Here is a 27822-nt window from a genome sequence, read left to right as displayed (position 1 = left end):
CTTACCTAGAAACACCTTGTTTTCACACAACTTATGTGCGTCTTCAGAGAAGTATAAATAAGCCTTTATGTTTGGCCTGGATTGTAACATTGTTAGTTATTGGTATCAGTATCAACCAAAACAAAGTGGGGTTTTTTTTTCCCATTACCAGCCCAGAAATTCCATCTCACAGAACAGCTACTTTGAAGAGTTGCCCTGTCACAACACTATCTAAACGATACCTTTTATCCAAGACCATTGCTCATGTTTCATACATCTTCTGCAAACCCTGACTGGTCCATTCTCATGTAGTGGTCACAACAGACATTTCCCCAAAGGTCTCAGCACATTTCAGCACACAGAGCTGGCCAGTCGTTGGGCTTCCTCCCCTCTCGTTCTTTCCCTTGCTGTCCATTTTTCTGACCTTGAAAAATTAGCCCTTAATGAGATATGTGCTTATAAGAGCCCCATTTTGCTCATTCCAAAGAGCAAAAATAGATTCCATTAATTTCAATGTCAGCTTGAGCATACAGTGTTCTCAAGCAGCCTCGGAGCTGCCAATTCATCTCTACAGTGTACAAACCTTCTCCTTAAAATACCTTCCCAGAAACGGGAGATGAGGGGGAAAGAAGAGAGGAGAGATGGAAGCCCAGAGAGAGAGCTGCAGAAAGAGGAGTGAAGGCAGGGCGGCAGCAGGATGATAAAGGCCAGCAGCTCATCTGATATCTCGGGGGGGGAAACGGGCCTTTAAGAAGCGGAGCGGGACGACAGGAGCTGGAGAGGCAGCGCTGGGACAGCACACACTTTGATTGAGTTTTTGGCCTGAGAGAGATGGCTGGTCACTGCACTCCACCACACGCCCCTCAGCTCCACACCACAGCCTGTAATAGCTTTCAGCTTTATCAGAGGAAGACAAACACTCAGACAGAGAGAGAGAGAGAGAGAGAGAGAGAGAGAGAGAGAGAATAGAGAAACAGAAATAGACAGAGAAAGACATGGAGAGAAGAGAGAGAGAGAGAGAGAGAGAGAGAGAGAGAGAGAGAGAGAGAGAGAGAGAGAGAGAGAATAGAGAAACAGAAATAGACAGAGAAAGACATGGAGAGAAGAGAGAGAGAGAGAGAGAGAGAGAGAGAGAGAGAGAGAGAGAGAGAGAATAGAGAAACAGAAATAGACAGAGAAAGACATGGAGAGAGAGAGAGAGAGAGAGAGAGAGAGAGAGAGAGGGCAAGAGAGAGGGCAAGAGAGAGGGCAAGAGAGAGACAGAGAGACAGAAATAGAGGAAGAAATGGAGAGGTGAGTTTTGAGAGACAAAAAGAGTAAAAGGGAGAGAGATGAGGGGAAGCGGAAAGAGGAAGAAAGAATTGAGAGGAGAAAAGAGAGGGAGTAAGAGAAGGGGCGAGAGAGAGAGAGAATAGTGGAAGACAAGGAGCAGAGAGAGGGAGAGGGAGAGAGAGAAGAGAGAAAGGAGGAAGAGACGAGAGACAAGAATAAAAAAATAGAAAGAAAGGAATAGAGGGAGACAGATCATGGAAGAGAGAGAGAGGAAGAAAGAGAAAGCAAAGACAGAGAGCAAAAATACAGATATATAGAGAGAGAAATAGAGAGGAAAACATGGAGAGAGTATAGAGACAGAAATGGTAAGAGCCTCCCTCTTAGAGGGGGGGAAAGAAAGAGAGAACTGAGAGAAGCAAAAAGAGAGAGTGAGAGAGAGACAAAGAATAAAAAGAAGGAAGAGAAAGGGAGAAAGAGAGAGAGAGAATAGTGTGAGACAAGCAGCAGAGCGAGAGAAGAGAGGAACGAGGAAGACGAGGCAAAGAAAGGGAAAGAGAGAGAGGGCAGAGAAACAGAGAGAACAAGACAAAGAGCGAAAAAGAGAGCAAGAAAGAGACAGAGGAAAAGAGAGTGAGCGAATTTGAGCATGAGAATGTTTTTTTCACAGCACTCTGACCTACAGACTGATGAATCTCTCCATTCACACAGAGCTACTGTATTGAGAGAACAGAAGCTGAGACTGTAACAAAGGTAGAGGGAGGGCGGAAAAGAGACTGAGACAAATAGAAAGGCAGAAATGGCAAAGCACAGAAGGGATTTCTGCAGACTCATAATTCAAATAAGGCTCGGTTGAGAAGAAGCTCCACATTTCCTCTCATTGGTGTAGAGTAGTGGGTAACACCTCTGCCTTCTATGCTGAAGACTGCTGTTCAATCCCTGCCTGGGTAAACACCCTGCACTATACCACTAAGAGCCCTTGGGCAAGACTCCTAACACCACCTTCACCTACCTGTGTGAAATGATCAATCTGTACGTCACTCTGGAAAAGAGGCGTCTGTCAAATGTCGTAAATGCAAAGATGGAAATTTCAAGCACCTTCATAAATTCAAACCCATCAGAAGATAACAGAATGATGAACTACCCCAGAATATATTCCAAATGGCCAGCTATTCTGCTGATACATAGAACACAACTGTAAAACACTCCATACTGGTATCAAGACAAGAAAACAAGAACACTATGACAAAATAGAATGAACTACCATATAGACCCTCCATTCAACCAGACATGATAGGCAGGCAAACCAGCAAACCTGCAGAGGTGTGGTGATCAGCCTTCACCATCCAAATATAGAAGACCTCCACCAGAAAGAGCATTAGAGTAACAGGCTCCACTGCAACAGAGAGCCTCTATCGATACGTTCAGCAGGAGCCTTCCTTAATTATGTTGTTCTGCTGTGATCTAATTATTCTGGTCACTACAGGGGCATCTAAGGTCACCAAAGGAAAAAAAAAAACATGGGTGTAAGACGTCTGACGCTTCCTCTCCTCCTGCATAGCTGTTAATTACTGAGCCTAAGTGCACCATTAATCGATTAGACGTCTTGACGCAATATCTCATATCAGCTTTAGCACTCCTGGAAACTGCCTGAAGAAATATGAGGCTTTTTTTTTTCCCCCACAGGATGGCGTGTTTATAGTGTAGACCGTTGAGTCGTCCTTCGGCCGCTAGCTTTTCCAAGTAGCATCCAATAACGTTGTGACATTCCTGAGAACTGTAAAACACAGGTCAGACTTCGCATGACCAAGCTTGGTGTTAGCACCTTTGATAATCAAGGCCCCAGCCTGATTATGTAAACACTTCAGAGACCTCCAGATACATCTTTTTCCAATAACCATAGGACATGACCTTTTAAATCAGTGTCTTACTGTCATCGCAGATGGAAAAAAAAAAAAGAGCCCACATGGTCTGCTACTGGACCACCATAAGAAAAATATTAAAGCAAATACAACAGAGAGAAGACTCTAGCGGTGTGCTGGCTTAACATCTGCAATTTCTAATAATGAAAACTATAATAATATGCAGGGCTGTCCCTATGATTTTGTTAATTGAGTAATCAGACCCAAGAATAACAAGCCATGCACATTCTTCAAAATGCTGTTTTGAAAAACAGATGAACTTGGTTCCCTTAAAAAAAGAACACTATGTGGCATAAACAGGCACATCCATCAGGCTCATTTCTTACTGTTTCTATTTGGATGGAATTGGTTTTATATGGAGAAGTGCAATAATGTAATTTTACCATCACTTGTTTGTAATGTTCATAAGCAATTTGCGCAGGATAAGAAATCTTGGTATAAACTACAGAGACATGAGTGGATGCTCAATTTACTCAGTTCAGAAAAGAAACTGGACAATTAAATGTAAACAATGAAGGTCAGAGTGGTTCAATGTAAAATGCTCTGTTCTAGAGAAACTTGCCAAGTCAGAACTGCTCACAGCGGAGGCGAAGGGAACCAGACAATTGCTCCTAAAAGCTCTTTCACAGAAAGTTATTACATGATATGATTTATGAATACATTGCCTGATACTTGAGGCATTGTTTTGACTTGAAATGTCTTTTTTTAAGCCACTCACAGCAGAGATGTACATGTAGGATGTTGTTAGGAAAAACACTCCCCAAAAAAGCAAGTTTTGGATTTCTAACTACTTTACCGTTGTTAACATGCATGCAAAAACTGGTCATTTTGGATAGTAAATAAAACGTTTTGAGCTGTAGATACTGATGTTAACCCCTATCACAACATGCTGCACTACAATCCCCAGCATGCACTGCAACATACTGAGCACACTTTTTTTAAGGCCCATTTAGTGGTTAAGATTGACAATCCTGCTGTAGTAGGTAAAATAATGTTTTCTGGTGCAGGAAGGTACAGTCCCTTAAAATAAATGGCATGGTGAATTTACACGGGACTAAAAGCACTGAGTAAAACCGGTAATAATGACATCACCTCACCTCCTCATGTACTATCGAGTCCTGTCCAAAAGGTATACATGAGAAAAAAGTAGAAGAAATGATGCATCATCATTCCAGCCGTCAATTTCCAATCATTACTTTAATAGAGAAATTGAGTTGAATCAATAAATAATCTGCCATGCTGTACACATGCATGTATTTTGGCCTTCCGCCAGGGCAGGTACGACATTGCCAAGCAGACTTTTGGTATGAGACAGCGAGAAGGAGAGACGCTGGGGCCAGATCATTGTGGCCTTGCTGACCTCACTGTCTCGTTAACGTACTGTTACCAGCTTGGGCGTCTGTCATACCTTCATTAACCACATGGACCAGGCGTGCTTATTAAACCAATTCATTATTCCTCCTATCGAGCAGTGGTAATGAGAGCTCCCCAGACCGTGAAGGGGGAGGGAGTGAGCTGGAGCTTAGGTAGTGCATGCACTTGGAGAAACAATAGAGCTGAAAACCACAGATAAACACGAGGGCAGGGAAGCAGGTAGGGAAGCTGTTACTGACAGGTAGAACACTAGGGATTCTACAATCGACCGGCTGCCGATCCATAGCAGCCAATTTTCGCTCAAAATGACTCCAACAGCAACCTCTAAATTAGCCGATCTCAAACATCAATTTTGCATGACGCGAAACACATGAGCCAATTTCCAACATTCCACATTGCCACAACATGCTAATATGTCCTGGACAGTATGGCAGTGGTATCACACATCCACAAAAGGGTGGAAAAACAAAAGCAAATTCTTGTAATAACTGCACAAAATAGGTTGCTCATAGGGGACCATCAGCTAAAAATGTTCCATACCACACACACCTTACTTGACAAGAAAATAAGAGTACGCAAAGCCAGCAAGTGCAAAGGCTGCAACCACTAACACCTCCTGTTTTCATGTCAATCAACAGGAATCGGGAATCCAGCAGTAAACAACAGACCTGCCAGGTAAAGTGTTGTTGAATTAGGCTGACTTGTTTCTGTTTAGTTATACTTGCTTCCATTTAAACATCACTGAACATTTTATTTCATCACAAATGTGGCTTATGATTAAGACAATATTAACACAAGACTTTTCTCCTTTTCCTCTGGTGGCCTCTAGACTCCAAGTCAAACACAAGACACAATTCTCAATATCAGTCCCATGGAATTATTTTGTTTTTCTATTAATAATGGCCTGTTTCACAACACACTACACTACAATCCCCAGAATACACTGCAACGTAATGTGCCCTCCCATCCTCCTCCTCCAACAACCACCTATGGGACAACAGTTACACCTCAACTCTACACAATTTCGCACCAGCCATATCACCAAACTGTGGCTGTGTTTCAGCTACAGTTCAACCTACAAACACTGTAAACACTCAGTAGCTCAGAAATCAACCCCAAGAATGAATGAACTCGCAGCAAAGAAAAGATGGCAGGTGTCTAGATCAAGCACACAGGTAGGTTTAAAAGAACTAAATCCTGGTAGAATTTTTTTTTTTTAATGTTTCAAGTCTTCATGTAATATTTCAAGGCCTACTACAAGTGCATATATTTTGCTGGCCCACAGATTTATTGAGGTCTTTCTTTATGGCCCTTTTATTGGTTGTGTTTCACACCTCTGCTCTAGACTTTGTCATAGAGTTGGGAGATAAGGCAAAAATTTAATAAATGTAATATCACAATACTTCAAAAAGCTTTTACTATACAAAATATGGCACAATATGTGTGTGTGTGTGTGTGTGTGTGTGTGTGTGTGTGTGTGAGAGTGTGAGTGAGTGTGTGTGTCTATGTGTATATATATAGATATTCATGTATATCGCTGTTGTCAGAAGAAAACCTTTTATCTCCAAAATGGCAGCTTTACAGGAGAAGCAAAAAACACGCTTCACTTTTAATGTAAGTCAACGGAACCAGACATTTTTCCAAGTCGTTTTGGGTCAGTTTGTTTAGTCCATTCATTTTTGAAATTAACAGACAATATAAAAGCCAACTGGTATTTTCAAATGATGCAAGCAGTGATTATACACACACACATATACATATATTATATATATATATATATATATACACACACACACACACACACACACACACACACACACATACATACATATATATAAATATATATACATACATATATCATACATATACACATACATATATATAAAGCGGAGTGGAAAGACAACAGACAGAGGAAACGCCCGTCTTAGTGCCAGAATAATGACAAAAGCAGCAAAAATGACCAGGAACAAAGACTGTGAGTCACAGAAATCCAGAAACATCCTACATAACTGTCTTGTTGCACCAGAAGAGATGGATAGATGATCTGTGTGACTTAGACACTACATCACCTCCCAGTTGCAGCAACAACAGGACAGCGAGTGGTTAGCCACTCCCTTCGGCATTCTGTGATCTCCTCGTTCACGGAGCAGGAGACGAATTGCAAGCTGGAAAGCGTATCCATCAGTCGTAATGAAGCTGGATGATTAGGGCAGATCAGGAGCACTCAATCAGAGAGAAACGCAACAGAGAGAGACAGGAGAGAGGCTAGAGAGACAAAGGAGTGATTGGAGGGTGGCAAGTCAGAGAGGGCGAGAGCGAGAGAGAGAGAGGGAAAGAGAGAGTAAAAGATTTCTTAAACCAAATAAAGAAGAGATTTGAAGAAGTAAAGAGCCAGCGTTAAAAGGTGAGAACACTGAATGCTGAAACCTGAGCCACAGAGAACGAGAAAAAAGTTTTCTGAAGAAAGGCAAACGCACTGAATAAGCCAGGGGGAAAGTGCAGAGGCCCGGCTAACCTTGTACAGTTCCACAGATTCCACAGCTAACCAGCAGCTATTCATCATTTGCCATCCTACATTACATTTTAAGGCTTCCATTTCACTCTTTGGAAAGAGGCCTCCTGGCTACAGACGATGGTGACCATGATGTCACATTTCCTCCAGCTTAGACAAAAGGCAAAGCCATCAGTCGGTAGTGGGGGAGGGCAAAAGGTGAGCAGGGTCCACAGCTAGCCATGAATCATCTCCACATAGCCTGCTGGAGTGTCAATAACCAAGAATGTCTCCTTATTTCTGAACCCAACCTCTATGTCCACGACTACAGTGTGGCATTTGGCTCAATTATGCGGAAACCTTTGAGCAATGCTTAATAATAAGAAGAACTGCATAAAAATAATGGCTGAAGGAAACTTAAAAAAATAATTCATTAATTTTTTTTTTTTAAAAAAAGGGTCCCATTACATACTCCTGGGGAACCCCGACACACTGCAGGCCTGGTCTCTTTTCCTCACTGCTCAAAGCCAAGTACACAAATGATTTTCACTTTACTCTATATGAACCCTGAAAAATCCAAGCATTCATGCAACCCACAGCTCCGAAAATAAGTTAACATTTAAGTTAACAAATAAGATAACGTTTTACAGAAACTTAAAATTGACAACTTTTAGTTTTGCCACAAACACACAACCTGAAAAGACAAGGCAAAGAAGAGGAAAAAGAGGAACACCCAGATTACTGAGAAACATTTAGGCCAAATTAAGAAAAAAAAAAATGATCTTTTAACAGTATCACGACTTTTAAACAAAAAAGGTGTAATGACAATACAAGATAAGGTTCGTACAAAATTGGTTGCTTATCATTTGAGAGATCAAAGCTTGTATATCTGAGCTGGACGTTTTTCTCCCTACCTACATATATTACATTTCTGCAGACAGAGACTAGTCTTAGAGCACACCCTACAGGCTGTGAAAGAGTCCACCGCACTCCCCTTGAGTTAATATGTACTACAGTTGTCACCACTCTTATTTATCATCTGAACCAAAGTCAAAAATGACGTGTTCATTTAGATAATCATACAGTCACATAGTTATTTCAGTTAGGCCAGAATTTCAAACAGGGCCACATGCATATGGAGATTGATATGACTTGGAGGGCTGGAGTTTTTTTTATTTGTTGTGACTCTATGCGGTAATGCCCATAGCATTTTCATTCACCAGGGCCACATAAATTATTCCAAGCGGCTTTCCAAGGGACATACCACACACTCTCACTGAAAAAAATACATCACTCCAGAGAGGGAGAGAGAGACGCTCACATATTTCAATTAAGATTTCTGGGAAACCATCCACTGTACTGATAACTGTTGAGTGAACACAGATCGACTGCCTAATCTTCCTCGAGACGCAGTCCATCAAAGGGCCAACAGCATGTCCTTGTACGAGGAGGATCGGCCCTAAAGGCCAAAGCCACAGCTGAGATCAGTCGTGAAGCAACCAAAAAAAAAAAAACCATTAAAAAAAATTCACCGATCTCAGGTTGCAACAGACGAACCTTTTCAAAAGCACTCCTCTCTGTCCACCAGGGATTTTCAAGGTGTAATCCTCCCATGAGACACTTAAAGGACGCTTCCCTGAGTCTCATATCGTACAGCCCAGACATGACATTTAGAAATCGCTCGGCTTCTTTCTGGGGGCTTTTTTGTTCTTGACCAGACAGTAGCAAAACATATCGATATCAATTTGTCTCACTTCGTCAAGCCATCAAAGGAGACACGGGCTTCATCAATGGATGTGATTACTTCCCCACTCAACAAGTGTGATCAAAACTCCAAACAAGGCTTTAATGACATGAAAAAGTTGGTTTTTTTCCTCTCCACCGAGAATCGACCGGACAGCTTCAAAGCGATCTCCTTGAGCTGTGATAAACAGGGGGAAACAAGTGCAACATGGTCAGTAATTTCCCAACCAACCCACACAAACATGAAGTGAGAAGGAGGAGAGGAAATTGGCCCAATCAAAGACTAAAGGACATAAGTGCTGTTGACCTGATTTGCAAAGATTTGCTCGGGTCTGATGGAAGAAAACAAAAGAAAAAAAAGAAGCAAAAAAAAAACTAATAAAGCTCTGGTTGACCAGTCCGGGTTACAGAAAGGGTTACTTTAGCTGCTCGTCACCAGCCCAAAACGTAGTCTTGGGTGTCAAAAAGGGAAACGGGAAATACTTAACGCTGATTAAACGTCAGATCACTCGCTCGCTCTCTCCAAGATCTGCACAGATCTAAAGATGAGCGGGGAGGGAGAGCCAAAAATATTCGCTTTACTTTGAGAGCTGGTTCTATTTACACGTAATTGCAGGATGCTCTCATGACAAGTTTCCAGGGAACATTTTCACTCTTAAAGTTTCCCCTTGCACATTATGAAAAGATGGGAAGGGCTAGAAGAAGCACATTTACAACAGATAGCAGTCATTACCACTTCCTTTCCATTTCTTTTAGACTGCTTAGGCCTCCATCTGACGCTCCGTAAATATACACTTCAAATGACGCAGCTACATCCCGTCGTCATTCCACAAGTCCTGAATGTTTCACTTTTAGGAGTGAAAAGTTATTACATTCCTTTTGCTATACTATTAAAAAATAATTAAGTAGCTACATATTTAATGACATTCAATTCATATCTGACATCTGAATCTGTATTTCTGACTCATTTCTAACGATGCACCGAAAGGAAAAATATTCAGGACAGACTAAGCTACAAAAGATGTTCTTTTACATATAATTTGCCACTTCATGCTTTTGAATTAACATCTTAATGCAGATGATAACAAAAGGCAACAATTGCCATGTTTGGAATGAGAACTGAAAGTAAAGGGCTAACTGAACTTTGTAAAATAATGAATAATATTTCCCAAAGGCATGTAAAACTGCATTCCAACGCTCCTCCTTGATAACAACTTAAAACACCTCGTTTTTCTGATATGCAGAGCAAAGGCACTTGGTTTTTGGCAATGTTTCAGCAGTCTGACCTTCCTCCAGCAGAGGGCACACATGTCGATCTAGTGTTCGTCATTTAGAGAAGAGACGACCAAAACCCTCAGGCAGGATCTAACAAATGCATGTGATACACAGCAAAGAAATGAGGGGTGTTACAAAAGGACACCAATTTCAATAACAGAATGTCATTAACCCTTCCTGCAGGAAACCACCAGCAGAATGGAAACTGACTCTGATATAAGTTAAGTTAAATGATACTTTTTTAATCCCACAACCGGCGAAATTCCACCTCCGCATTTAACCCATCCGTGAAGTGAAACACCACATACACACTAGTGAATACACACACACTAGGGGGCAGCGAGCACACTTGCCCGGAGCGGTGGGCAGCCCAATACACGGCGTTTAAGTGTCTTGCTCAAGGACACCTCAGTCATGGACTGTTGGCACTGGGGATCGAACCGGCAACCTTCCGGTCACAGGGAAAGTTCCCTGAACTCCAGCCCACGACTGGCACAAATATATTGAATTAATATGAGCAAATGACAGATTTTTTTCCTTGTAACTTTGTGATTACATTACCTAGGACACTGTTGTAAGGTGGCCAAAAATGACATAAGTCTAAATAAATAAATGTAGAAATACAGAACAGGCCCAAAAAAATTTTGATATGTGGAAATGTATAAAGTAAAAACATTTACTGAATTTTATTGAAAAGAATTTATTGAATTAAAAAAATGTATTATTTATTTATTCATAAATGTATTTATTTATACTTGTGTCATTTTTGGTCCTCCCTACTATTGGCTCTCTATGTGTAAAATGTGACTCTGCGGTGAGCTGCTAGTGAGCAACAAGAGAAAACATCTCTCCACAAAGAAAAAAATCTGACAAAATACAAAAAGCATTTACATAAAAAAAACACTTTTTAAAACACCGACGTGTTGAAAAATCTGAGGGAAATGCTGCTCAAACTGTGAATGTCTGTGCTGACGAGCACAAGAGATCGAAGGGAACGAACAACATTTTTATCAACACTTATCATCTTCATTACCATTCAACTGACATGTAACAAATTATATATATATATATATATATATATATATATATATATATATATATATATATATATTTTTTTTTTTTTTTTTTCCCTAAAATTCTGAAGCATTTCCTCTCATTTCCAAGTTTTATAGGTCACCCAGTGGTAAAAACATAATTTCTCTTGCTGCAAAACAAGACTGTATGCACAACAATTACTTGTCATCAAATTCAAGTGAAAATACCTTTTCTTGTACAAAGGAACACGCGGTATAGATTATAAGTGTAGAATCCGCACTTTTCCCCACGCTGCCCTGCTTGCTTCAATGTGCTACTAGCAAAAAATTATTCATACCAAATTGCACCATGTTTCTGTTACCACAGGCAATATCTGCAACTTCTAAGGGTTAAAATCTACCTGAGCTTCAATAAGAAAGGGGCATTAGACATCTGACCGATTCTTACAGCAAGCATCACTCAAGCTGCCAGTCTTCATAGCTGTCACCGCGCAGTCCATCACAGACTATGAGCAACGAAATGGGGAAAGAAAAAAAATATATAACTGGGTACATACATGTAATTAGAGCCAAATTGAGGGCACATACTAATCTATTTCAGGTCATCAACAATTCCATTTACATTAGACATTTAGGCTAATTAAAAGTGGGGATAATCAGATCAGCGTGTGTGTAATCTCAGCGCAGATTCGTGCGTGCCTTTGAAAAAAGCAGGCTGAGCCGTTTCCTATGATATCACCACCAAGGGAAAATTAAAATCGTGCGCTTCAAGGAAGCCGAGGGAGACGCGGAAAAAGCCGGAGAGAAAAGCCGCCTCCTCCTGCAAAATGAACATCGCTGGCGGAATTCAGATTTAATTGCGAGGAACAAATTAATTGACATTATTATCCATATGCTGGGGTGTTTCACGTGTGCTCCGAACTGTCAGGAGTGACTTCAGCTCCTTCTTACTTATTTATTTATTATTTTTCCCTGCAAATGGCCTTGAACTCTGACTATTTTACAGATAACGGAAATACTTTTTGGCACAGAATAATTAACGCTCCTCCCAAACAACTGTTGCCGCACACTTTGCGCCATACACATTGTCTTTTCAATAAAAATGCGAGCGGAAAATCCTGCTCCCCGCTCTCATTTGTAAAAACCCCAAAGTCGAACGAAGTCAATTACTGCCATTCACTTCCAGAGCATCGGGAGACTCTGAAATGCGGAGAAACTCTACACCGTTTCAGTTTCTGAGCCTGTCGTCCCACGTACTCACTCGCACTGACATTAGCGGCAGGTTCAGCAGTTCAGACCTGACAAGGAGACAAGTGGGCCAATTTAAGAGCCGGGGCTCTTTTAGCGAAGTTCAACCTGAGCCTGAAACAAAAGATTTGATTTGGAGACCATCACAAGCTGGGTAATTGGCTAAACATGCTGCTTAATTGCTTTTAGTTCTCAAGCTACTTGCCCATAAAGAGTGGGGGCAGGAGCTTGGCATAGTCAGTAAATCTGAATATAGGTGAAAATTCAATTTCTACACGCTGCCCCAGAGTTCAAATATTGTTCTAATCACACTCGGGTCGTTAAAAGCCAAGGCCATCTGGACAGGGTGGAAACCCAGCACTAATTACACAGCATGCAGTGAAACTTTCCCAAGCTACTGAGCTATTAGTCAGTATCATTGCTGTTTTAAGCTTTCAGAAGAAACACAGGTGCTAGGTGTGTAAATACAACAGATGCTGTTTACATTCAGACTTCTCACTATCTTATTAATGACTGAAATGGCAGTTTCAGTAGTATCACTGTACTGTTATAATATATTAAAAATTATTCCACTTTCCTTGAATTATTTTTTTTTCCCCCTGAACTTATGAAATTCGCAATTCATTTTTCCCTGGTCACCACCAACCTTTCTTTATCTGTTAGAATTAAACAGGGTGTTTTTTTTTTCAGATTGATATATGTAAATGTGCTTACTTTCCATATACAGACTGCATGATCTGGGAAGAAAACAGCACATTTTATCATTTTAACAGTTTTGATGTGCTACATTACATAAAATCAACTGCAATCTAGAACAACTTTGATAAATATTAGGGTTGCAAAGATACAGGGCATCTTATTGCCTCATATTGTACTGTGTTGTATTACACTGTATCATTGTATCATGTATACAGTATGACTATGCTGGTGTATTAGTTTAGGGCGAACACAGAAGCTTATGGGACATAAAGCACAGCTTTTGTTTAAATACTGGGGCTTTTATCACGTTGAATACTCCAATAAACTGAAAATGGAAAATCATTTTAGTCACTCGTTTTTTGCAGTACACAAAAAATGCAGACACCACTGCATCATATCAAATCAAATTTACAGTTTTTTACTTTATGGCTGTATCCTGTTCAGATAATAACCATGTAAACATGCACTCCCACCGTGTTGTGCAGGGAGACATTTACAAGGGGTGGAGGGGTGCTGGAGCCTATCCCAGCGGTCACTGAGCTGGGATACACCCTGGACAGGTCGCCAGTCCATCGCAGGGCACAAGACAATCAGAATTATTTAAATTCAATGGTACGGTTATCTTTAATATTATATATTACACTATATCTTCATTTAAACTGTATTTTTATAAACCTTCATAAACATAAACTAGGGGTCGACCGATTATCAGCCCGACCAATTACCACAGCCGATATTCAACATTTTTCTTTGACTTGCTTACTTGCAGATAAAATCACTCTTCGTTTTGTATGCGCATGTCTGATGAAACCATGATATAAAAAAATAAACACAGCTCTTTAGTCTGTATGTCCCGCCCCATATTAAGCAATTCCAATTTTCAGTGTTTGTAAGAGACACAGTAATAAACAATGCCTGCCTTCACTTCCACAGCGAGAGGAAAAGAATAACACACTCGATTATATAATTTCTCTCACTCTAGCCGAACAAATGTGACTCGTGCGTGCAGCTCAAGCCCTGTCCGAAACATCACATTTGTTTTGTGTGAGAGAGGTTTCTGTGTATGAGTGCAGTCACAGTGTAAAAACCCACACTGCATTTTTAGGAGCTCAAATATGTTTTTTTTACAACAATTTTCACTGCATGATTGTTCAGATGCTTACTGTAATATCTTTACTGGGGTTATGTATTTATATATTTGGTTAGTATAGGCTTTTTAAGGTTTTTAGCCTGTATCTAAGCTTTCATGCTTGCACCCATATACTGAAAAGACAAGTTCTGACCTTAATGTCCTTTCAACATTGTCAGTGAGCCACACCATGTATCTGGCTTATATAAAAACTGAGTAAATATATTTGTGTAAATATTTGAATTTAAAGTTTTTGAGCCCCTTTTTTAAGCTCCATTTTTCTTACACACGTCACTGACTATTGCATGTCACTGAGATCTAGGTACATGATTTTCTTCTGTTTACTTTAAAATGTTTAAAGTTGCTACTGTCTAAAACTCAAAGCACTATATTTTTATATTTTTCTCATATTTATTCATTTAATGTAAGTTTTGATTAGGAGCTGCATATTTGTAAATTTTCACATGGCAAACATATTTATGGTAAATGAATATCAGCCCCAAATATCAATAACTGGTACCCTGCTTCTTAATAATCAGTATCTGCCCTGAAAAAAATCATATCAGCGCTACTCTCAAAAGTCCGAACATACTCTTCAGAGGCCTGTAACTTTTGCTGGCACTTTTGAATGCTCCCAAATCATATTGATTAAAAAAATATCCTCCTGGCAGACCAAGTGGAGGAAAGCGGTAACACACAGACCGCACAGAAACAAGTTCCAGCTTTTTAATTATTCAATTATCTGTGTGAGGTGGAGCACAGAGGAGCAGAAAGGCAGATCGGGGAGGGAGGAAGGAAGAGCAGGCCCATCTACGGATCATCCCCATTCATCATTGATTGTAAGAGACAGAGACAGGATCACTTTACTCCATTAGCAGGGCCCAGGGGTAGGAGGATAGAGGCCAGGGGCCTTCATTGAAAAGGAGTTGCGCAATTGTGCGATCTGTCACCAAAAACATTCGGTGCCGTCACGATAGAGAGATTCAGATGTCAGGGGCAGACCTGACGGTGCCTCGCTACTGAGAGAGAGAGAGAGAGAGAGAGAGAGATAGAGAGAGAGAGAGAGAGAGAGAGAGATAGAGAGAGAGAGAGAGAGAGATAGAGAGAGAGATAGAGAGAGAGAGAGAGAGAGAGAGAGAGAGTGTGAGTGAGTGAGTGAGTGAGTGAGTGAGTGAGTGAGTGAGTGAGTGAGTGAGTGAGTGAGAGAGTGAGAGAGAGAGAGAGAGAGAGAGAGAGAGAGAGAGAGAGAGAGAGAGAGAGAGAGAGAGTGAGTGAGAGAGTGAGAGAGTGAGAGAGTGAGTGAGACTACAGTTTAGGCAGTATGACCTCAGAGATAAAGAGGATAGAAGAGAGGATGATGGTCCTTTTGGTCCTTTCACATGCAGCTGAGAGATATGTGGAGCCAAAAAAAAACAAAAAAAAAACAACACTATCTTGTTTTCAAACCAGAAAAATATGCCAACAAAAAACAAAGTCATTGTCCACTGTTGTATCCTGGCAACAGGGCGAATGCTTCTGACGCTATTATACCTCAATTATCATCACAGCTTCCTGCGAAGGATGGTGGAGTAGCAGTCAAGCAACTAAAACCATCACACCAATCAACATCTTAATGACAGGGCCCTCCAAGCAGCGAAACTGGATGGAAATTAAACGACTTAAATCAATGTGGAAATGAGGTCAGCAAGGCAATTTGCATTTTAAGTAAGAACCAATTTTGATATTGAAATACAATACACGTTTACTGTACACTACAAAACTGCATTTGTAATCATTGCTTCAGGGAGGCGTATTGGTCTCGACAGATACTGCTGGAAGTATACAGCAAGTTAAATTGTGCCTCTTATTAGGACTGCGCAACATTGGTAAAATTCATATTTATTAATAAACATTTATTCCAAATGTTTCACAGTAACCATTTGGGGAAAATCTCAAAATCTAAAATATCAAAAATATCTGACCAAAATTGCGACTGTGATGTAAATTGAAGTTATTTTCAATAAATGGAAGTTCATGCCTGCTATTTTGGCCAAGACGACCAGAATATCCCCTTTTTCCTGCCTCAAGACTGCTAGTTAGTTGCAGTTGTGATATCACAGATCATGGGTGTCTGGCTGCTTATGATTGGTCACTCATCTACGGGCAGCTCATGAGCTCTGTGCCATTAGATTAAATTTCCCCACGCAAAATTAAAGACAAATGTTGTTGATAATATAGGCTATAATTCAGATTAAAATTTCAATTTCAATAGTATGATCATGATTCAGTATGATAAACAATTAATCATTCAGCCCTAATCAGAAATGCATGATATTTATGGAGTTAATGAGAGTACTGGCTTGCTTTGATTTGAGCCCATCCATGTTTTGTTCCATCTTCTTCTTTTAAATCAGTTTCAAACTGCTCTTCTAAAACAATACGAAGCGCCCAAAACATCCCATATAGTTACACACAGTAGTAATAACTGCAGTTAACTGTAGGGTGAATGATACAGCGAGTAAAGTGCACAACAATATATTAAAAAGCCAGAAACGAACTGCTTGGGAACAGACATGCTACTGTTTCACGTGGGCCAAACATCCAGCTAACCATACAGCTAAACCTGAAAAGCAGTATCACAGTAGGGTAGTATGGACCACATAATGTCCAGTCCTAACTATTCTCTTCCAATTCCATTCAAGCATAACTCAAGATGCTTTTGTCTCACCGTCAGCTCACTGAAAACTTTCAGCTTTGAAGATAAGCGGAGCTTCATTACTGTCTGGAATCAATGCCGAACTGTCTTGAAATCAAAGCTCAGGGAAAAAAAAGCGATAGTACTCGACAACAGCATTGCATTAGAATTCCCTTCTAGACATAGAGAAAGAGACCTTAATGACAAGCTCTTAGGAAGAACAGAGCAGCTAGACATAACATTTCCTCTAAAACACAGTTCAAGCTCCTCAACATCATAATGAGAAGGAGAGGCCGGCATGGCCTTCTTGCCAAAACTGTACATCTGGACGGCTGGAAATGATGAGCGAGCAACCTGATCTAAAGGGTGCTAAAAGCCCTCCTTTATTGTGATGGATTTGTTTTTAATGTTGCAAGTTATTGCTAACAGACTTAAGTGGGCTAAACGAAACAACAGGGCTACGCACCACACTGAAACAAAGAAGGGAGGGGGAAACGACACGTTTTTGATCTGAGAATAAATACGAGGTGTTAAGCACAGCTAAGTCTCCTGTTTCCTGCAGTGTAGGCTGTGATTGTATCCGTATTTAATAAACAGAATCTCAAAGGATTTGTTATGGACCAACGCCACATCACAACGGACACGGTTTATAAAAGGAGCACCACTGCCCCCCACTGGCCGGACAGAGGCCCAGCATCTCAGGAGGGGTATTTACAAGAAGAAGCTGCATGCAATTAGAAACTTTCGACAACCCTGACTAATTGGTGGCATTGACTCCCTCGGGACACGTCTGCATTGGAGCTATTTTTGGTGTGAGTGCAAATCATTATTCACAGACCACAGATCTCAATAACAAATGGCATCTGAAACATCTTATGACCACAGGACAAAAAAAAAAAAAAAAAAAACACCACAGAAAAGAGATGCACTACAGGACCCCCTTTTTATTCCCTAGCTCAGAGCTCTTTTTAATAATTCAGTAAATTCCTCTAACATTGTCCACCCAAAAAACAAAAGTTTCAAAACAAGGTCCACATGTTCACCAAGAGTAGCACCCACAGTAGGCTGTGGTAGGTTTGGAGGGGTGGAAGCAAACTTCAAAAGCAAAGGGGTACAGAAAGACAGATATTAGAGAGAGATACTGAAAGGGAAATGGGATGAGAGAAGAACAGAGCAAGAAAGAAAGACCAGAGAGATCAGAAAGTTATTACCAGGACATCTGCTTTTGTTTTGTCCTGGGAGGATAAGCAGCGGGCGGGTGGTTTATCGCTGGCATAAAGCGGGTACAACCCCAGAGGCCCCAACAGTGTTAATCTGGACCCCATGTTTCATTTAGTTACAGAAGTTTCGTCTTTCAGCCATGAACTCCTCTACGAGTTCCCGCCAACCATGCCTTACCTACCACGTATAGTCTCACGCCACTGAGCCTGGCTTTTCATACAAGAATCACTTTTCCATTAGAAACAGATGAACCAATACATAGGCGCCAAGAGAGCGGAAGCTGCTATGAGGGACGTGAACAAGGAGAGCAATTTTTAAAAGACCTATGCCCACACGTGAAGGCCTGTAGGACAGACGGCACCTACCAGTTTGTTCTCTTGCATGTAGATTCTCTGCAGTTTGGGGCAGCCCTTCGCAAGCGCTATCAGGCCCTCGTCACTGACGTTATAGCACTGGCCAAAGTGGACGTCTTTCAACTCAGGACAGTGTTCACCCAGCTACACAGACAGAGGAAGGAAACAAATTGACATCTTAGGGGTGTACCAAGAGACAATAAGATTGTTTATGAAAAAGACTCACACTTTAGCCTTTTTTGGATTAAATGGATTCATTAATATATCAGGGGGGCATCTGTAAAAATAATAATAATAATAATAATTTACACATCTCTTCAGTGATCAAACACACTCACATCCGAACAGTAATAAAATTGAGTTTTGCATTGTACAAACCTGAATGTTGTTATGTAGTGACACTATGTGGCCAAAAGTATGTGGTCAGCCCTCCTAATTATGTTCTGGTGTTTTAGCTACACCTGTCACTAACCAGTATATAAACTCAAGCACATAGCCATGTAATCTCCATAGACAAACACTGGTAGTAGAATGGATCCCATTGAAGAGCTCAGTGACTTTAAACATGGCACATTCACAGGATTCCAGCTGTGCCACAAGTCAGTTTGTGAAATTTGATCGCTGCTAGATCTGCCCCAGTCAACTGTAAGTGCTATTATTGTGAAATGGAAGACAGCAACAGCTCGGACTTCAAACAGTTGACACTGAGCTGACCAAGTGCTGACCAAGGATGTAGCACATAAAACTCACCTGTTCTCTGCTGTATCACTCACTACAGAGGTCCAAATAGTGTCTAAGAAACAACATCAGCATAAGAACTGTGCATCAGGAGCCTTGTGAAATGGGTTTCCATGTCCCAGTGGTTGCACAGAAGCCTAAGATCACTATGTGCAATACCAAGCGTCAGCTGGAGTTCTGTAAATGTATTTGTCCACATACTTTTGGCCATATAATGTATATGTGACTGTACAGTGATTTATACATGCAGCTTCCATTATAACAGTCCCTCTAATCAGCCTTGATTTCATGCATGATTAGAAAATGTTTAATATGTAAAATGCGGCCAAAAAACATTGTTTCCAACACGATACAACACCACCCGGAAAATCCACCAAAAACCACAGAGATAAGGCTCCCGAGTGGCGCAACCGTCTAAGCGTTGGTCCTGTCATCAGGAGATCGTGAGTTCGATCCCTGGTGATGCTGCAGTCGTCCGTAGCCGGGAGTCCAAGAGAGCACAACTGGCCTCGCTCTCTTTGGGTGGATAGGATGGGCCCCCTTCTCCCCTCCATTCTACGTGATACTATTCAGCGCAGACGTCTGTTAGCCCCCTTCTCCCCCCCAGCACTGGTATTATCGTGTGATTGGGGGAGTCCTAACTAGCGGGAGGAATTGGAGGCAATTAAATTGGGGAGAAAATCGGGTTAAATAAATAAATAAATAAATCGCAGAGATCTGAGTTTAAGGAAAAACAGTAGGAAAGTCGCCCTGATATTTTCTCAGGGGAGAAGGGAGAAAAACACCAACATGGCTTATCCGGACAAAAAAATAAAATCAGAGTTGCACCTGTGAAAAAAGGAAATTGCACCAGGATCCCATGTAAATTTGATCTATCTACTGTTTTTCCCCCCAAATTTTTTTTTATTTATTTATTTTGGTAAAAACAGTGGTCAGTGTCACAAGTAAAGATGCTGAGCTTGAACGAATATAATACTGCTTAGAAATGGTTTCAAAGCTACAAAAGGTCACTGTGCCGTTTGACATGGTTTATCTTTATATACTTAATGAAATTTGATTTGCTGCAGTCCTTGCTGGTGATGCCGGCCCTGGAAGTAATAAGGCTACAGATTTTGCACTTAGCATATTTACTATTGCTCATCTAAAGTAAGTACGAAATAATCCCCTACCACTGATATGCTGCTTGCTTCAGTTAAGTTCCATCTACTACAACAGTATTGGGGCCTATTTCCCCCCCTGAGGTCCTCTTTTGGCATTTTTGTGGGTTTTACGTACCATAAACAGTCAAACAGCTGCACCACAATACTTCGCTTTATCCCTTAGAATTAAACTGGCTGTTCTTGTTAGTGTGCCTTTCATCAGGGCTAAACTGCTGCAGGCTGAATAAAGGGATACATAAAAGTAACGGTTTTTGTGACCTCACAAAAACAGCTAATTTAATTACGCTTTTCACATTACATCAGAATCTTTTCAAAGATTCCACAAAAGTGATAGATTCCATTTGCTATGCGGACCCTTCGAGTGGGTTGTGCCTTAACTGGGCAGAGCAGAGTTAAATACCAGAGACCGCCACTTGTTTTCTTATGCTATTCAGAAGTTGAGGCAGTATTGCTGCTATTCGAAGAAGTCAAATGAGAACAGTGTGCGAAGTAGGTTTTACCCACCAACAGGCAAATTCCTGACAGGAGTGAACATTTTTAGTTCAGTGGAAAACCAAATCTACAAATATATCTCACAGCAAGCGAACACTACAGTGCCAGTGCTGTCTTCGGAAGTCCTTTGAATCGAGGCTCCCATGTCTTGCCAAACTCACATGGCGCTCCCTACCAATCCCAATGAAATCTGTAGACATCGGAGAGGACCATGTCAAAACATGGGTCGGTATTTTCATCTCAGAAGCAGAACGTGAAGCCTAGCACCAACTGCCTATTGTTCAGTGCTTAACAATTTAACCATTAAGGAATACTATCTGCTTGTATTTCAGACTAGGTTTCTCAACCACTGAGCCACAGACCACAGCGCGAACCACCCTCTTTTGGTCCTCAGGCCTATCCTGCAGGGGACCCAGTGGTCCTTAGAGGGCTGGTGATGGCACTTTGTGACCAAAATCACTGAAAAAATAACTGATTTAACAATAAGAAACAAAGACACAAGACATGCAGCAACAGCGCACCTAACAGTTTCATCTACTTTTTTACTTATTCGTTATATTGTGAAAAAAATAATTTAATAATCTTCTCTTGGCCTCCTGGACACTGGGCAATGAATACTTTTTTAATGTTCATATTTTTAAATGAAATGTTTGTACATTAGTGGTCAACCACAGAAACTATCTGACCTTTAGTCTGTTTTTTTCTGTCTGCAATTCAGAAATAACATTTTTTTTTTGGCCTTCATGCGTTCCTAGTAATATTGATAAATATTATTAAAATATTAATAAAAATGAATAATAAATGGATTAATTAATCAGTAGGCTAGGCTACTATATATATATATATATATATATATATATATATATATATATATATATATATATATATATATATTCTGCTTCTCTTTTTTTTAGATTTTTTAGTCCGTGAAATTAACCCAATTTTGCTGTGACCTCAGTAGAGAGCTAAATCTACACCACATATGTTATTACTGCTTATCGCTGCTGCCAGACCAAAACCCTGTACCTCCAAAATAGTGACTTTACAAGAGTAGGAAAAAACACACTCTACTCTTAATGTAAGTCAAAGGAACCAGACATTTTTCCAAGTCATTTTGGGCTGTTTCTTTTGGCCCATTCATCATGAAATGTACACACAATGTAAAGGCCAGCAGACATATTTAGACTATACCAAAAACTGAAAAGTGACAAAAACGGAGATACGAGGTTTTGTTCCGACAGCAGCAATATAAAATCACAAAACTGATTTACATGAACTTTTGACTGGTACCACCTAAATAAAGCACGCCCTCCTGGTTCCACTTATAAACACACAACTCCGATGTGCAACAATCCTTCAGGAACGCTGCTGTTATTAAAGAGTTTTCCTTGGATCTCTTTTCATCAAAAGCACCCAAACATTTCCCAAAGCAAACCAGAATCCAACCACTTCACAACGTGAAGGGAGGAACAAAGATTAGGCCGTTGTACAGACCTGTTTCAGTGCATGGTCGGTCAGTTTGTCCTGGTTGCCCACGTGAACTTTCTGCAGCAGCGGACAGTGGGAGGCTACAGTGCAGAGGGACAGGTCACTGAGCTGCTTACAGCGGTATGCTGTGTATTTGACCAGGCCCGGACAGTGAGAGGCCAGAGTACACACGCCATGGTCCTGAACGTTCCGGCAATCGGAGATGTTGATCTCTGTTACATTCTGTCTCCGAGTTGCTATCTTCACTAGGAGGTCATCTTTCACCTGTAGGACAAAGAGAAGGTCAATTACCTAAAGGGAAATAGAACTCTTTTCGGAGGCAAAAAGATTTTATTTATAAAATAAATATAATTATAAACAGAATAATACGCATTTATTTCATTGCAAAGAACTGTAAAAAAATCTAAAATAAAGTACAAATTTTAGTAAATACATTAATGAGGAACAAAATAATGTTAATTTTGCTATTATTTTACTGTCAAAATTAGCTGAAAAAAAATCCTCCTCTATTAACTTCTCCTATCATCACAACAACAACAACAATATAAAAGTGCACACAAGTGAAGCACTAACCTGTTGGAGGCCACTGAGATCAATTTGTTTCCAGAACTGGAAATCTAAGCAGAGGTCCCGCCAGTACTTGCAGACCAGAGAAGCACTAAGACAACGTTCTTTCACTGACAAATGAGAAAAAATCTAGAAAAATAAAATAAATAAATAAATAAGTCTTTTAAATGTGTCATCTAAACACACGCTTGGTTTAAATACGATAACAGATGATCATTTACAGTTCAACACTCAGGCCCTTCCACTTAAAAGACAAACTGAAAGATTCACTCTGCTGTAAACAGAGCATGAATATTATATTATATTATCTTCATACAACCAATATAAAAAGCAAACAGGCCATGTCACCTGAGCCAAAGTAAATGTGAAGGCTCCAGTTTTCAGAGGAACTGCTCTACCACTGAACTGTCACAGATCATGTTGAGTCCTGCAGCACCACAAGCCCAAAGGCCTAGAAACTTTTTTAGGTTCTCTAGACTGGTTAGTGTTACTTTTAGCAACTGGCTGCGCTCCTGGACATTAATCCTAACAGCTATGAGAGTCATGACTACAATTTATCTCAAGTATCATGATTTTATAAGTTAGTGGCCACTTTATTGGAAACGCCTGTACACCTGCATATCATGTACTTACTCAATCATCTCGTGGCAACAGGGTCTCATCAGACACAACAAGAGCTTCCGCTAACACTCAAAAATGGGGAAAAAAATGTAATCTAAAGGAGTTTGATCATGGCATAACACTCTCTAGAGTTTGGACAGATAAATGCAAACAACGAGGTCAGAGAGGTCAGAGAATGACCAGACTTGGGCTGAAAGGGCTACTGTGATTCAAATAACCGTGCATTACAACGGTGCTGAACAGCATCTCCGGAAACAGAACACACCGAACTTTGAGGTGGATGGGCTACAACAGTAAAACACATCGTGTCAGTCAAGAATATGGATCTGAGACTCCAGTGGGCACAGGCTCTAACTGTAAGGGCAGCATGAGCACAGTATCCTTCACAGTATTAGAGTGATATTCCTAATACAGATACCAGATGAGTTTATTTTTGCTGTGCTGCCACTAAGGGTGTTAGAACATGCATATTAATATGGCTTTATAAGGGGGGTTGCCAGACGATATGCACTGTGAATCGAACAGGTAGATGCTTAACAGCTTATGCTACAAAAAAACCTGGCATTAGACGTACTGGATACGAGTGGAACTGGTATGACTTCCTCAGCTCTGTTAAAAAAGACGCAATTATAATCCTACAAGAAACAACCATAAAGCAGGGAAAAGATTCCTCTCTGAGCTGCAGGCGATACCATTCATATTTTACACTTATCTGCATTCTAATGTGCTGAGCATGCCTTCTTTCAGCAAGCTGTCACAACCAAAATAAAAGACAACATTACTTTTCACTCATCCTTTAAAATGTTATTGTACTCTGGCGCAGAAAGCACAAGAGATCTTGCATTGTGAAATCTGTGTGTTACTACACCTCTGGTGCCCACCTCGTATAAATGAGTGCACAAACCTTGAGCAGTATGGAGGAGGGCAGGTGGTTGATGCGGGATGTGTCTGTAATCTCTGTGCTCTTTCCCTCCTCTGAGCCGTCGCTGTTAGAGAGCGGGCAAGAGAAGGAAGAGCTTTCCGGAGTGGCAGCGCTACTGCTGGGACTATCAATGGAGTCTGTTGCCTGCAGGCCCACACCTGAGCTCTCCTCCTCTGACGACGAGGCGGAGGAAGAGGACGGCAGGGGGCATAGCTGGGGCAGGAGACGTTGGTCGGCCGTGGGAGAGGTGTTCCTCTCCTCCTCCCCTTCCTCCCCGGCCTCATGAAAGGCGCAACGAGGCTGTTTGCAGGGAGCCGTGCACCGGCGCGGCTCACCAGACTTGCGCTTGCACACCATCTCTGAGTAGTCGGCGGAGCAGTGGAACAGTGCCGGGGCCCCGATCAGCCTGGCCGGCACAGTAGACAGCAGACTCCTCCGGCCCTGTCCCTCCCAGCCAACGCCCAACACCCCGGGCGACAGGAGGAATCTGGCGCAGTCCTCGGGTGAGCTTAGCGACGCGTAGTGTTCGGCGAGCTTGGAGGCAGCAGACACCGCACCACCACCACTCTCACAGGGGCACTCGTCCTCAAGGCTCTCACTGGTGCTGCGGACGATGAAGCAGAGCATGCAGGGGCCCTGAAGGAAGCAATTCCTCCTCTTCTTCTTGCGCAACTTCCGCGTTCTCTTCTTCAGGCAGTAGCCATTTTTCGAGAGAAGATGGCCCATATAGATGACTCACGTTGACTCTGGCAAACAAAATGAGTAAACAGAGGTGAAAACAACGGCACGAACACTCCTAGCTGAGACGGCACGATGCCACCGTTTATTTCCCAATAGCAACACTGATGATAAAACCCTCAGTACCGACCAATCAGATCCCTTTTCCTTTAAAAACCACTAAGCCTTAAAATTAGACATATATTACAGATTCACTCCTTTTCCCTCCGATATCCAATCCAGCATTTTCCAACATGCCATCTCTGACTCTAACAGCGCCAACGACGGCATTAAAATAATACACGCTAAAAGGCATTTACACTGCATTAGCAGACACACCTGATGTAACGAGGCCATCTGAAAAACGTTAATTGTAGATTCATGATACACTTCCCCAAAGGAAAGCACACCTTTATAAAACCGAACCGCTGAACTCCAGCAATAACATCAAGTCCTGGATGGGCGCAAGCCCTTTGTACTGATGCTGTCTGATGCTGAACTTGGCAAAAGCCATTTGTGATGAACATGCATGGGTTTCGTAAACAATGCCTTTCAGAACCACTCCACTCTCTGCCTTGATAACAGGAATAATAGTGTTAAACCACATTAACCACTACTGTGTCATTCGACCCACACAAACGAGCAAATCAGCACAAACACAACAATAACAAACACTGACTTCACAGTACATTACAGCAGTGTTCACCAGACAGCGATGCGTGGAGCTTCGTTTCAACTTGGAAAGTGACGTGCTTGTGAAAATGTGACATTTCGAGGCATAAGGGTCCAAGACCTCTGCTTTCAGACTGACTCTGCTGACTCTACTGACTCTACACCTGCCTGCTGCAGACACTCCGACCGCACAGCTGGATTTCCACCTTCAGCCCAAAGTGAGGACTCTTCACTCCGCCTTGGCTTAAAGTTGTGTGGCTAGTTGAGAGGCTGCTGTGTGAAAATAGCGTTAAATTCAAGTTGGGTTCGCTGTCACTGTCGGGCTTTCGCTGTAACAGAGTCAAACTCAACACATGACACTGGGGTAACGGAGGACAGCTAAGCGAGGAGACGGGGGGCTCTTTTAAGCAAGCCCATTGTTTGTCAACAGGTCTGTGTGTTTTAAACTGCTGCGCTAGCTAACGGAGGGCAACGTTCTTGCAAGAGCTCGGCGGTTGCTATGATAGCGGGTGAGCTAAGCCTGCTAACCAACACCGACTCCGGCAGAGCGGGGAAGCAGCGGGAGCGAGCGGGCTCTCCTCACCAGCAGTCCGCGCGGCGTGGCCCGCCTCTGCCCCGCGCTCTCATGGTCCGGACAGAAGGAGAGACGAACGCCGAAAGGCTGAGCGCCGCGTCGGTGCCGCAAACGAGCCTGAACGCCGTGATAACTTGGCTACTTCAGTCTCTTTGCAGTTTGAAAACACATCCGGGAATCGGCACTACAAAGGAAGTCCCTCCCCCTGTAGTTTACATGAATGAATCGTGAACGAATCGTTTTTTTTGAACCGGCTCTTTTCGACAAGTCGGCCGAACCGATTCATCAATCGAGCGATGCTTTCTGGCCTGTCTAGACGCCTGCGTCCGAAACGTTGTGCAGTTGAGTGAAGACTGACTTGCAGATCTCAGTAAATATACAGGAAGAACCAGAGGATGACATTATTTATGCTCAAGGAAATGCTGGATTAAGTGATACTTATTAGTCCCACAACAGGGGAAATTTCACCCATCCGTGAAGTCAAACGACACATACGCTCTAGTGAGCACACACACACACACACACACACACACACACACACACACACACACACACACACACACACACACACACTAGGGGGTAGTGAGCACACTTGCCCGTAGCGGTGGACAGCGCAGCACCCGGGGAGCAGTTGGGGGTTAGGTGTCTTGCTCAAGGACACCTCAGTCACATGCTGTCAGCTCTGGGGATTGAACCGGCCACCTTCTGGTCACGAGGCTGGTTATCTAACCTCCAGCCCACGACTGCCTCTAAAGTTCACCTCCACATTTAACCCCTCTGTGAAGTGAAACACCACATACACACTGGTGAGCATGCACACACTAGGGGCAGTGAGCACACTTGCCTGGAGGGGTGGGCAGCCCTATCCATGGGGCCCGGGGAGCAGTTGGGGGTCAGGCATCTTGCTCAAGGACACCTCAGTTATGTACTGTTGGCGCTGGGGATTGAGCCAGCAACCTTCCAGTTACAGGGCCAGCACCCTAACCTCCAGCCTTGGGAAAGTATCTACTACTGAGAAGATTATCCCGCAAAAGAGCTCAGCAACACTGAGAGAAATAACTGACTCACCTGTTTAATTTAGCAGTCCACTAGGAACTGCAATGTTCCTAAAGGAGCTGGTAACTGAGGTCGTCTTTGGAGTTTCTTTAACAAGCATGTTTGCTAAAGTGTGCTGATTTTAAAATAGTTAATAAAAACTGACAGTATATTTTTTTATTATGATTTATTATATGTATATATATATATATATATATATATATATATATATATATACACATATGTATGTAAATAAATTTTCCAAGAAATGTAAAAAGTAACACAGATACCTAATTCCTAATTCCTGTACTCTGAATGTGTATTCCCAATACTCCCGAAACCCTGACTCTGACACACTGTTACACGTGAGTAGGCATGTTACCCAATGATGTAACAGTGGTCAAGTTTTTCATTTTGGCCAGAAC

General features: G+C 41.7%; 1 protein-coding gene across 1 annotated transcript in view; it reads right to left on the bottom strand.

The window, feature by feature from the left end:
* Nucleotides 1-26779, bottom strand: part of fbxl17 (F-box and leucine-rich repeat protein 17) — a 356455-nt gene extending 329676 nt beyond the window's left edge. The window contains exons 1-5 of the mRNA XM_017702746.2: nucleotides 26372-26779; nucleotides 24382-25145; nucleotides 22863-22985; nucleotides 22296-22553; nucleotides 18424-18555 (exon numbers count right to left, since the gene is read on the bottom strand). Coding sequence (XP_017558235.1) covers nucleotides 18424-18555; nucleotides 22296-22553; nucleotides 22863-22985; nucleotides 24382-25125 — 1257 coding nt within the window. The 5' untranslated portion in view covers nucleotides 25126-25145; nucleotides 26372-26779. The remainder of the gene's footprint in view (nucleotides 1-18423; nucleotides 18556-22295; nucleotides 22554-22862; nucleotides 22986-24381; nucleotides 25146-26371) is intronic.
* Nucleotides 26780-27822: the final 1043 nt, after the last annotated feature.

This window comes from Pygocentrus nattereri, chromosome 28 (assembly GCF_015220715.1).
Source record: "Pygocentrus nattereri isolate fPygNat1 chromosome 28, fPygNat1.pri, whole genome shotgun sequence".
Classification (NCBI taxonomy): Eukaryota; Metazoa; Chordata; class Actinopteri; order Characiformes; family Serrasalmidae; genus Pygocentrus; species Pygocentrus nattereri.
Note: the sequence above shows the minus strand (reverse complement) of the source record. Positions and strands in the feature narration are given on the sequence as shown.